Source organism: Xiphias gladius, chromosome 18 (assembly GCF_016859285.1).
Source record: "Xiphias gladius isolate SHS-SW01 ecotype Sanya breed wild chromosome 18, ASM1685928v1, whole genome shotgun sequence".
In the NCBI taxonomy this organism is placed as follows: domain Eukaryota; kingdom Metazoa; phylum Chordata; class Actinopteri; order Istiophoriformes; family Xiphiidae; genus Xiphias; species Xiphias gladius.
The window spans coordinates 16,872,600-16,885,991 of NC_053417.1; the positions used below are offsets into that span (position 1 = coordinate 16,872,600).

Sequence of the window (13,392 nt, forward strand, 5' to 3'; positions counted from 1 at the left end):
CCTACATCACTTCGAGGAACCTTTCGGGAGGCTCTCAGCTTTCAGTTGCTTTCCTTTTCCCATTCTTGCCACATCCATCCAATATATTATTCGTAGGTAAAGCGGCAGTTATAGCAGAGGTGGGATCTTTCCCTACTGCTCCCACACAGCAGTCCAAATGGCCCCGCAGGCATGTAATAGTAGAGGGGATGTGTGAATCAAGACTCATATCACCTTATCCTGGCTATATTGACCCGACAAAGGCATCATTATGAAAAGTAAAATCTGAAAACATTCTTTCTCTTCCTCACTTTATCTGTTTCTTATGTCTCTATCTCACTCTTTGTCCTCTCTTTTCTATCTTTATCCATGCAGGGTGACTCTGTATGACTACCAGGCTCTTTGTTGGGTGTATTCAGAGAGTAGTGACAGTGGACACACACTGTTGGATGTGAGTAATGAATTTTTCGCAATGCTCAACCGCCTTGTTTGCACTACATGTGATGCAAAGTGGGGACAACTTATGTGTTATTAGTGTCTGATCAATATCTTTCCTCTGTTTATTTTCTCCAGCCTTACTTTGCTTTCTTCTCAGCCGTGAAGTGGATCCTGACCGAGCTTGTCATGTAAGAGTTCTGTATATGTGAGAGTGTCTTGCATCTGTTTACAGAAGTATAACATAGTGCATACATGTGTTTTTATGCCTCAGTGCCATCAACAGCCGTGGCCAGAGGCATTATGTTTTTGGGTTGTCCGTCCGTCTGTCCCGTTCTCGTGAATGCGATATCTCAGGAACGCCTTGAGGAAATTTCTTCAAATTTGGCACAAACGTTCATTTTGACTCGAGGATAAACTGGTTAGATTTTGGTGGTCAAACGTCAAAGGTAAAGGTCACTGTGACCTCACAAAACATGCTTCTGGCCATAACTCAAGAATTTTTACGATAATTATGATAAAATGTAACACAAAAGTCTAATAAAATAAAATGATGAAGTGTTGTGTGAATGTGATGACATTTTTTCCCTCAAAGGTCAACTTAATTGTGACATCATAAAGTTTTGCAAAAACACTTTTCTGGCCATTACTCAGTGCCATAACTTAGGAATATCTGGTGCCCACCTTGAAACTGTGGTGATTGTATGAAGGTTGGGTTGAAGATGTGTGTGGAAAATAGTCTAAAAGTGAAGACAGCATGTTTCTGATTGGAAATTATTCATTGGAATCATACATATCAATATAGTGATATCTTCCATGTTGCCAAAAAATACACTTAATTAAGTTCCTTCAAAGTATCCGCTACATATATTATTTGAGTCAGGACAGACATGGATGTAAACTGCAATTTGTCTGGTTGGCGGAGGCATACAACCGCGAGGCAGTGACTCTCGTTGAAGACTCATATGGTGGCCTCTTCCGTCTGATGTTAAGTGTCTGTTTGTGAGTATATATTAACTGTGTGTTTATTTACATGTGCCCTCTCATGTACGTCAACATGATCATCAGTGATCATGAGCAGTAATGGCTACCTGATGTTTCCTGTAGCGTGGGTATTTCTGTGATGCTACGTTGTGTAGTTTTCCTGGGTGGTCTGTTTTGGTCACCGTGTATCATGGGAGGATTGAGTTTTCAGTTGTAATTTTACAGTTTGTCACAGTGCAGACAATTTTTTGTCTTTGAAATATTCATGTGTTTTTATGTCCTTCATTTTCCACTAATACTTCCCTTGCATCAAATTAAAATATAAATAATTACATATGTCTGACAAAAAAAAAATACCCATCACATTAAGTACATATCACATGTAATACAAGTTAAAAAAAAAACAATAAAGATACACCATAGGTGATCAGTGTAATAACCCTTAAATAGTGTCACCTTGACATCAGTTGAGCACATATGAAACCCTAGGCATTTATAATCATTTTAAAAATTAACACTATACTGTATGTATATATATATTGCATTAAGACATCTGTAATTAGGAAATACTAACGTACTATTCTCTTTACAATTATTTTTCATTACATTATTTTTATTTTGTTTTTATTACAGTTGATGTCAAGTTCAGCCTTATAAAGAGGAGCAGTTATTCAATAACTGTGTGTGGATAGCACAGAAGTGAGAAAGTATAATCATCTGTATACATAAATGATTAATTATGAAATCAGCAAAACACAACCTGTTTTACAAGCTACTGCTCTGATAAGAGTTATATAAGACTGGTGTTTTACAAGATTGAAGATAATTTCCCACATTACTCAAATGAAAGAGTCAGATTGAGCTCTAAACCACATGGTCTGGCAGGCATACCAATAAACAAGAATTCTCAGAAGATATTTAAAACGTGTTTTTTGAAAAAAAAAAAAAAAGTATGACTAATTTCAATGAAAGATTTAGAGGAATTTAAGAAGCTTGTAAACATGATGAAATTGTAACTAGGATAACAGGAAATGAGCAAAGATTAAAATCTGTGCCATGGTTGCTTTTAAAGCTGAATTTGTTATCATTTGTAAAAATGAACAATCTTTCTCGTCTGCACGCCTGCAAAAATTTTGATTGTATTGGTAAAACATTGTTGCAGTAGAGAGTGCTACAATATGTATTATATAAGCATTTTTTGGAGTGTATTGTTATGGTCACTGTCCTCTCCATATTTAGATTCCTGGTCGAGTTCAACTTGTACAGCTGGTGGTACTCTGACCTCACAGCTAAAGGTAAGAGCACACTCCTCTAGGATATGTTGGCTCTCTCTCTCTCTGTGTCTAAATCACATTCATTCACGCGTGTATAAATGTAACCAGTTCATGATATATTTTTATTTTGAATGTATGCTTTAGTTGAAAAAGGCCACAGTGAGACATGTAAGATACATAAAGCACAAAATAATGTTGTTCCTCAAATAATGATCACTAATACCTCTGATCAATCTTCATGATGATAATATCGAGAAAAATAATCAGGTTTAAATTTTTACTGTATTTTTGTGTAATTAGTACATACTAAGTTTCATTGCAAATTGTTAAATTTATACTGGTATAAATAAGTAAAAAAAAATTTTTTTACATACACTTTTCACAACTGAAGATATGATGAAAGCTATTATTCTCATTAGCAGCCCCAATTACAGGTCTTGAATTACTTGATAATGATGGTCACATGGGTGTGTGTATATTTTTGGTCTTGAATTTTACTTTCAGAAATGAGAAGGTAAAAGAAAAGGTAAAAATCATTTGACTTTCTTTAAAAGATCCAAAACAATTGTTTCCATTGCTAGAAATGAAATATATTCTCCTTTATAAAACAGACAAATATGAAATGAAAATAAAAGATAAAAGAACACAAAATAACAGAGAGAACAGAAAAATGATCTTGGATTTTTTTTACATCTTTTAAGTTAAACTGCATATATTTCATTTGGACATGGGCAGGTATTCCATCTCAAGGCCTATTCTTAAACTTACTTAGTTTTTCTCAGTTACTGAAGCATTAAAACGATCATTTTCTATTTTTTATTTTTTCATACTTTCTCCATCTCACATAAGAGAGAAAGGAATTTAACATCGGCGGAAAAAAACATACAATTCTTGTATGAAAACAGCCAGTTCTTTTTAATATTGTAATTTTGTGTTTTTGATAGAATAATCCAAAGATAAAAGCATACACTTACCAAAACATGTTCGGTTTTTATACTTACATTTGACTTCACATGGAACAAAGTTCATTGCGTACAGAATAAACAACCAGTGTCCTCAGCACTGACCTCCTGTCTCCATCTTTGCCATCTCCCCTCCATTTCCTTTGGTCTGAGTCAGTGTGACCACTGGAAAAACAGAATAAAGAGGCGCAATCCAAAACCTAAAAGTAAAAATGGCAGAACACTAGATTACCTCAAATGACCTCAGTGTGAGAGAGAGTGTGTGTGTGTGTGTGTGTGTGTGTGTGTGTGTGTGAGTGTGCGTGTGTGTGCATGTCTGTCTGCACACACATTTGTATTTGTTTGTGTGTCCAGAGGGGTTATACTTGATGGTTTTATGATCTGTAAGGATGTGTGTCATATTGGTAGTGGTGGCAAGCAATATCTGCTCTGTAACTGGAGAAAAAAGGCGTCTCTCTCTCTTTTTCTCATTCAGTCTATCTCTCTTTCTCTCCTTCTCTGGTTTTATGTCTTTCCTTTCTTTTTTGGTCTCACTTTTTTCATGAACACACGCACATTCTCATATGATTGTTGCCAAGCTACGAAAACTGTGATTCCCTAATGCTTTATGGAGTGTTGAATACTGTTTGCCTGTCTGAAATTAAAGCCTCACTAAGCGGCATCACATTGTAGTATTAATTCTAGCCAAATCTAATATGAAACTATATCATATGTGAATGTGAGAGAGGGGAGAAAAGGGGAAACCACAAAATGAAAGTCTATAAAATGCTTTCCTTGCACACTCTTATCCTGAATGAAGTGAAGCTGGGCGTAGCTGCTTGCCAAGCAGTTGAGACAATTTCACAGCTGGCTAGCCTCAGGTCTTAGCAGCACTTTCTATATCTTTTTACAATAGAGACACAGGCCTGTGACACACAGCTGAAATACCCCAATTTAGCAGCCCGTAACCCAATCTACACAGCCTCTCAAGCTGAACTAATCCCAGACGTTTATACATGTAGGCTACATTTCTCACATGCATATAGTTAATGTACAACTGCAAACACTCATATTGTTTCACGCAATATTGCCGCACTGCCCAGGAATTAAACCACTCCATTCAAATTACACACATAATCCACCATCTTTAGAAATCTATGCTTGATATAAAAAATGTGTGTAGAGCACTCTGATAATACTGAGCATACAAAATAAAACCACATGTATTTAAATGTTTATGTTTAATATGCAAATGTGGCTTATTTGGCCCCTGCTTTAATAAGCCTGCTTTAAAAATATGAACACAGATAGAAAACTGTATGATTTTTGCCTCCCCGGTCCTTTCCATCCTGTAGCATTGTTTCAAACCTCTGGGTGGCAGGAGAGTTCAAGCAATGTTGCATGAATAGTTGGCCTACATTTACACTGGAAATATCTTCAACGGGATAAGAGGCACCTTTGGGTCAGAAATGCTGCTTTCTTTCAAACTTGTATGTTTGTAAGGATGTGGTGTGTTTAACTGTAAGCCTGCAATATATTTGCATTGACTATTTTAAATATATATTTGACTTTAAAATGGCTGTTCTGTGACTTTCCCACCGATGCTGACTCATTTTCCTTTTCCTTCTCTCTTTCATTGCTTCTTTCTTTCCATCTTTTGTCTTTCTGTCTTTCTTCCTTTTTCTTTCCTTTCTTACTCACTCACCTCTTTTCCTTCCTCCCCTCAGCGCAGAGGATAGGTCGGACCATGCAGGTACCATGTGACACAGAGTACCCAGCCTTTGTCTCCGAGAGAACCATCAAAGAGAACACGGGCAACATCGACTGCGATGGCTGCATCAAGTATGATACACACAAACAGACACATGTGAACATAAATTAACAACAAAGTCACATCAACAATCATCTAAAAATCTTTCTATTTTAAAATAAAACTTGCTGGTCATGCTCTTGTGCAGAATAAAACAAGTTAAAAAGAAAAAATGAATTATCATTTTTGCCCTCATCTTGGCAAAATATTTTTATCTCTATAATCCCTGATAATGAGGAACAAAATTATATCATTTGTTGTCTGTTGAAAACACTTTTATCCAGGCAGTCAATCAGATATATAAATGCAGACACACACAGACACTCACTCTCTCCTCCGGCAGCTTGAAATACGAGGCATTTAGAGATGAGGGAGAGAGGTGGAAAAAAGGCTTCCTTTAAAAATGGGAAAATGAGTGTGGTCCCCATTAACAATTTGGGCTTTTCTGTCAGGCAATTGTGGGGTGTTCTCTGGATCCCTCCAATGGATCCTTCATTGCTCCCAGCTGTGGAACTACCAGGGCAGCTCAGAACTGTGTGTGTGTGTGTGTGTGTGTGTGTGTGTGTGTGTGTGTGTGTGTGTGTGTGTGTGTGTGTGTGTGTGTGTGTGTGTGTGTGTGTGTGTGTGTGTGTGTGTGTGTGTGTGTGTGTGTGTGTGTGTGTGTGTGTTTTCACTGTGTATCTGCTGCCAGTACAGCCCCACAAGGTCAGCAGGGTAACCACTGCCCTGGGTGCCAGGAGTAAAATGAGGTTTGGGTGATGCAGTCAGACCCCAAAAACACATACTGTACACACACACACCCATGCAGACACAGCACCCTGTCAGACACTCATACCCACCTGCACATACACGCATGACATTAGTATGCTTATGAGAGGAATGGCCTCATCTCCAATGATGACACCAGAACCGTGATCAGCGGGCAGGGCTGTGTACTTTGAGCAACATGTCACCTTCAAATAAATCTTTTTCAAAGCACAATGAATTTGACAAAGTCAAATGGAGTTTTTATTTCTGTTATATGGAACTTTATAGCTCATATTAGTAATAGAGGATTTTGGTGATAAACATCTGTTTCATGTTACAGGCTGACTGAAGCCTTTCTCTCATATTTTCATTGGGACACGTGTGTGTACTTTATACTCTAGGAAATATACCCTAAGCTCTCGCCTGTTAAACCTCTCTTTACTGTACTCTTGACTGTGTGTGCGCATCTGTGTATGTGATGTGTGTAATTGTATTTGTCTAGTACTTCCTGACGGGTGAAACAGAGTGATAGAGCACAAGAAACATGGAAATCTTGTGAATGATATAATAGTTTAAGTGGCTCTATAGGATGACTTACCCTCCATTGATGCATTGCCAGCTTCTTTGTAACAGGAGATTTAGGACAAAGAGTGTCATGTCTCTAACCAGAGAAGGTCTTCAAGGGGACTATTAACGACAATACTCAGGGCCATATATCCTCCCACTACACAGGCTCACTTTTTGTTTCTCTCAACCGTCTCAGTCAAGACATATCCTGAAAAGAGAGGGGTTCAACATTGCAATGAGCTACAGCTTCAGCTCTAAAGCTGATGGCCTTGTAGACGTTATTTCATCTGTTAGAGATTCTTGAAATATATCTCTCTTTTTCCACAGTAACACCAATAATCATGGTATTGCTGAGATAATTGTGTATATTATGAAGCAGTCACTCCTAACATGCTAAAAGGCAAGTTTTGTTTCTTTAACATAGCTTTTTAGCAGGATATTAATGCTACTTTTGAAGAAGAGAGGTGCTTTTTAGAATAGACAGTATTTGACAACAAAAAAACAGAATTGGTACAGCAATCTTTATGGAACCAGTATTTATAATTTTGAAAGGTATCTTATCTGTTACGTTATTTTGATATTGATATATAAAGTGTTGAGTTTTATATGTAAAATTAAGTTCTTATTTTTACGATAACTTAAGTTCTAATAATTATGTTCATTTTTTAAATTGAACTTTTCTTTGAAAATAGTCCCCTATTGACATTTTTTGGTGACATGTACCATATGATTTTTCTCATGACTCATGCTACTCAGCCAAGACGTTTTGTTATAAGCTGTCAGTTGCATCTGCACCAATTGCTGCTGGAAGGTAAAACGTGTAAAAATGTAAAAAAAAAAATCATCTAATCTATCTATATTATCTATCCCCCCATATATATATTTTGAATGCTGGAATCATGGTGCCCATTTTCCCCAAAAGTAATGAGAGAAATGGAAATAAAATGACGGCATTGCTCTGTAAATTTGCAATTCTGTTTGTTGAGATTTTATTGAAGCAATGTCAACTCACTGAATTTGTAATTGTTAAAATACGCACAGTAATTACTGGTCACATTTCCTAACTGTGATGACAGACATTTCTGAAAACCATACAGTGCATGCAGTTATGGCTACGGTTAAGTTATGAAATGATTAAATCACTGGAAAAATTTTAACATTCTCTACAGGACACACAAAAATATTGCATTTAGCCAAAACTGAGCACAGAACAATTTTACCATGAAAAGTACAAAAACTTTGCTTCTGTTCAGCATTAGAAGCAAAGCATGCAAACTTAAAAATGTACCGTGAGTTAGTATAATCGTGGCATTGCTCTATCTCTCCTAAAATGAGCCTGTGTAAAGATGACACTGGAAAGATTAAACATTTTCTTTCATGATCAAAAAGTGTTGATAAGCAGTGCTACTTTTTATCAGGTTCAGCTACAGATTGTGTGATATGTTTTGTCAGAACTCTGAGAAGAAACCACGTTTTGTCACCACGTCATTGTGTGTGTCTTTTACAGCAGTACATCAGCTTTTTACATCTATTTAACACTTAATTTCTTTCTCTTTTACTGGCTTATCTTTCTTGCTGTCTGTCTCTATGTCAGTCAAAGGGTTTTCGGTCTCTCTGTCATTCTCTGTCTTTTCTCAGAGAAACATATTGGATGTCTTTGTTATCCGTTTCTCTGCCGGCCAAAACCACTAGAAGCCCCAGCACTAGGAGGCCATGTCAAGAACACATCTGTCTGTCTATACCGTCTCTGTGTTTTTGCAAGAGAGTATGCATTGATTTCTTTCTCTGTGAATCTGTGCATATAGTACACATCCTTGTGTGTGTGTGTGTGTGTGTGTGTGTGTGTGTGTGTGTGTGTGTGTGTGTGTGTGTGTGTGTGTGTGTGTGTGTGTGTGTGTGTGTGTGTGTGTGTATTCATATGCGGTGTAGTGCTCCCTTTCCCAGCACTGGGTATGTTCAAGGCCAGCAGCTGTGCTGTCAGGATATGTTTAAGTCTTTTCTCCAAGAACACTTGCTCTGCTTTCTATCAGCGGGCTGAGCTGGGCCGGCCCGGCGCTGTGCAGGGGAGAGCACGGATTATTAAACATCAGCAGATCCTAATTCACTCTGATTGGAACTGGCTTGGCCTATTTGCTGGGCCAGTTTGGTTGGGTTTGGTTGGTCACGGTGGGGTAACTGTATTAGAGCGCGGTGGATTGGTGCTACTCAGGGATTGGAGGCTGTTTGTGATCAGATTAAATTGGTCATGGTATTGAATAAGAAAAGATGGAGATATTCCTGTAGATATTAGGTCTGTTTTGATCCATCAGGTCACTACCTCTTCGTCTTAGTTCCTGTCCTCCCTCACAAGAGTCAAGAAAGTGTATGTGTGTATATTTTTGCATCTGTGTGTGTTCACTCAGTCACACGTGCATATTCTCATATGTGTCTGATAAATACCTCACAGTGAATTTGATAAATCATCCAGCTGTGGCAGAAGAGAGGGAGGGAGAGAAGCAAGAGATAAAGAAAGAAAGGGTGACAGAAAGAAGAGATCATCTTTATGACCTCTCTTCTTCATAAAGCTTATCCACGGTCATAAATCACTGACCAGGAGGCCGAGGCGAGGCCTGATCTTTCAGGCCAGTAAAACACAGTCATGGGAAGCTATGAGCACAGAAGTGTGGTTCCCATTTGTCTCTCTTTGGAGTGTTTTATATTCAGCAACACTTCATTGGTGTTTGCCTTGGATAGCATATAACAAAGACAAAAGAAGGGAAGAGGGCGAGGAATAAGAGGGGACAGAGTGAGTTAGAGAAACATGTGTGCTATATGTGTGTCTATTTGTGTTAGTCTGTCTGTGTCTCTGTATGTTTATTGACAGCTGGAGGTGAGACAAGTCAGCCTCTTGACATGCATCCAGTGGAGTCTCTTCAGTGCATCTCCCCTCTACCAGGGGGAGAATGTGAACACTCATAACACAAATCCTCTGACACACATGAAAATTTACATCGTACCCATGCGCCTTGTCTACTTGCCAATCCAACTCTCAGCCTCCCTTGCTCCCTCTCCCCTCCTCCTTCCTCATCTCTTTGTTACTGGCTGTCTGTGCTGTGATTGGCAGGTCCTTTGTGATCCAGCAGATCCCCAGCAGTAATCTCTTCATGGTGGTGGTGGACAACAAGTGTGACTGCAGCATGTTCGAGCCAATCACCATGGACCCCATTGAAATCATGTATATCCTTCACTTGGCAAAGACTGGAGAGCTGGGGACGGGGGTGGGGCGGATATCCTGTTGGAGAGATTTCCAGTGTAAAAAAAAAAAAAAGCAAGAGAAATTAATGTAATGGGGACTTGAGGACTAGTAATTCTGTCAACCAAAGAAAACATATAGTACAACCTTGATTAAATTAATCAAAAAACTAACAATAATCTGAATCTCAAATTTCAAAGTAATGTCTGACTTTGGAATAAACATTCAGAGTGGCTTCTCCAACCCAGGACGCGCTGGCTAGCAGGGTATTGAGAATGAATGAACAAACTAATGTAAAAGTAAATAAATGGAGAGATGGTTCTTGAAGGCCAACCTGTTGCAACCTTCCCAGATAGACTGTTTCTGCCCACTGAGAAAAATAACAATATTACCTCATAATGTTTTTTTTTATTGGAACTTTCTATTTTCTTCCAGCTTGGACTGCCAGTGTCAGAATCATTGTAGCCAGTGTGTATCCATTGACGTAACTCTGATGGGAATAATGTAGAACATTTTAATTTGTGGGGAAGCTTTGGGGAGTTTGTTTGCCCTCTACCCCTTTGGTGAATGAGAGAGAAGGGAGCATTGTGTGGGGCTAGATCTGAAGTCCGTCTCACTGTGTGTGTGTGTGTGTGTGTGTGTGTGTGTGTGTGTGTGTGTGTGTGTGTGTGTGTGTGTGTGTGTGTGTGTGTGTGTGTGTTACTCAAAAGCCCACACTGTGATTGGATACTGATCAATAGCAGACACAGCTCAGAGTGGATTCACACTGAAGGAACTTAGCTGGTCACCACATACCCGAGCTGGATTCCCGTACAATGAGCATTTCTCTGACATTGTATGCAATACAGTCTCGCTGTATATACATGTCCACCACTGTTTATTTTTTATTTTGTGAGGTGCTTACTGTAGCATAAAGCCTGCTATTCTGTTGCTATGCGACAAAAGAAAACTCATCAAACATTTCTCAAAGTCGGCTCTTTTTGCACTTCATGCTGTGTGAAAAATATCCCTGCCTCCAGAAGAACATCTTTCCATGGTGCTCTCAAAAACATGCATTCCTTTCCATTATAAACAAGAAATACACTCCAGCAGGAAAACACCCTGCAGAGGGTACACATTGTCTGTTATTGCCTTGACTTCAGCTGCACATAATGAATCTCTTAAGTGCGAGAGATTGAAGATGCAAAAGGACAGGAGGCGCCCAGATACCTGTCACCCATTTCACCCTGAGGTATTTGCACCATGCACACTCACAAACACACAGTACTCTCTTTCATACTACATCCTCTGCTGCTTTTGTGTTCTATTAAAATATTGTATATCTGTCTAAAATGCCTTCATCTGTCTCTAGGAGAACTCAATGGAGTGTGGAGGAGCTGTGGATCTCACCCCGTCTCTTGCAGCAACACTGTTCTGCGTCCTATTGGCACTGTTTCCTAGGTGACCAGAGCTAGCCACGCCTCTCCGTCCAGCACTTGACTTGGATCGGTTTGGCTCAGCAGACAACAGAATCGCATCGATGCAAAGAAAAAAACCCACCTGCTGCCCCTTATAGAATTGTGCCCAATTTCAACTCACCACCTACAAAGCCCCTAGCCCAGACGTACGTCCCTAAAAGACACTTATTTGAAAGGATTGATAATGGATAGCTTTTACAGCTGCTAAGTAGTGATCATTAAGGTGCTTTAGCGATATCACATGAGCTGCACGGAGATGTTCTTGGGGAGATACAAAGTTTTAACATAGTAATAATGCTAACAATGCACTTAGTAGCTTAAAAACTGCACAGGTGGTCCAGTAATACCCACTGACACTCACCACTATGTTCAGTCCTTTCAGGTAGCAGCTAAGGGCTGGGTTCTGTAGCTGGGCTTGGAACTGGGCATTAGAGCCACGTACCACCAATGTGGAGAAAGACAGGCAAACCTTTCCTTGGCCAACTCTGACTTTTAATGGCACTAATGATTCTGAAGATAAAAAATAAAACTGAAGGTGAAGATGATTATATGTGGCTGGGGTTGTAATGACATTTTTGTCTAATGATCTTTTTTTTCATGTTGAGAAAAAAATAAGCTGTTGTTTTCATATATATATATAAATATATATATATGGAAAAAAAAGATTTTATTTATGATTTGCAAGTGGTACCCATAAACTGTGACTATGAGATTTTAAGTTGTCTGACGTGAGTGGTTATTAATATTTGAGCTTTGCCTTATTGAACGATATTGGTCCTGTTTGTGTACTTTTGAAATAAAATGATGTTTAAAATTTATGCTGTTGTTGAAAGCCATGTTGTTGAAAGAGTCTTTAGAAAAGAACCGAACAATAGACAATAGACTTAATATGAAGGATCAGTTCTCATCCCCATAGCTTGTTCTACTGTTGTTGGCAGATTTAACTTAATCATACGGTATCTGCTAAAATGGTTAGGGAAATGTTTGGCTGCGTTTCGGCAGCCAAACTTTTCTAAACATGAGTTGTGAGATTCGGAAGGCTTGTGTGTGTGTGTGCACACATGCATGTATTTGTGTGTGCATCTGGTGTTTTGCTTCCGTCATTCATGTATGCCTCTACCCCAGAGGTCTATCCCCCATACAAAGAGAGACAATAAAGATCATGACACTGGAATTGAAGGCCAACCACAACATACATCTGTATTTGTTTAGAAAATAGACACAAACACTAAAATATTCTGACATGCACATATACATGCGAGAACAGGATTACTGTGCCATGCCGGGCCAACTCTAACATGTTTGTGTTTGCGTATATAGGATCACAATAAGTAAAAAACAACAAAAGTTCTCTGTCAGTGCCAGAAGGAGGCCACTCTGCTGTGGTCTCCATGTCAACACCAAGGTCCCTGTGGTAAACAATGGGACATGCTTCGTCTCCATCTCTTTCTCCACCTCTCAGCTCACCAGTTCTACTAACCCCCCACTTCCTCCTCCACTGCCAATGTAATTCTCAACATCCTAGCGGTCTAATCTATTCTCTACTGTTTCACTGATCTTGTCCCTCGGGCAGAAATGTGTGACTCTCTAATCATTCTCAGTTCATCCTGCTTTTCCTCTTTTTATGGTCCAAAGGCTCTCTGACTCGCTGTTGGGTCATTTATCACTGCATAATGGGATTGGAGCTGTTTTGAGTCAACACGCATCTAATCCGGTCTGTGATTCCTTCCTGTTTCCCAGATGAGTTATGGGAAAGTGCATCCAATGTGTGCTCAGAAGGCAGACTTAGGAAAGCAATCTACTTTCTGCGGAGGTGCCACAATGGCAGCCCTGTTGCCACCTCAGGGTCCCGTGAGTGATAAATGCTCATCTCTGTTTTCTGTAAGCTGTTTTCCCCACACACAGGTAGGGGAAACATAACCCATGCAGATGTTAAAAAGCACTCAAATGTGTATAGACGGTCTTT

General features: G+C 39.1%; 1 protein-coding gene across 9 annotated transcripts in view; it reads left to right on the forward strand.

Moving 5' to 3' along the window:
* cacna2d3a (calcium channel, voltage-dependent, alpha 2/delta subunit 3a) overlaps window positions 1–12,556 on the forward strand; it is a 130,185-nt gene extending 117,629 nt beyond the window's left edge. For all 9 annotated transcript variants that reach the window (XM_040152756.1, XM_040152760.1, XM_040152758.1 and 6 more), the window contains 7 exons: window positions 355–430; window positions 553–605; window positions 2,638–2,693; window positions 5,341–5,455; window positions 9,841–9,953; window positions 11,118–11,200; window positions 11,321–12,556. In XM_040152756.1, coding sequence (XP_040008690.1) covers window positions 355–430; window positions 553–605; window positions 2,638–2,693; window positions 5,341–5,455; window positions 9,841–9,953; window positions 11,118–11,200; window positions 11,321–11,413 — 589 coding nt within the window. In that variant the 3' untranslated portion in view covers window positions 11,414–12,556. The remainder of the gene's footprint in view (window positions 1–354; window positions 431–552; window positions 606–2,637; window positions 2,694–5,340; window positions 5,456–9,840; window positions 9,954–11,117; window positions 11,201–11,320) is intronic.
* Window positions 12,557–13,392: the final 836 nt, after the last annotated feature.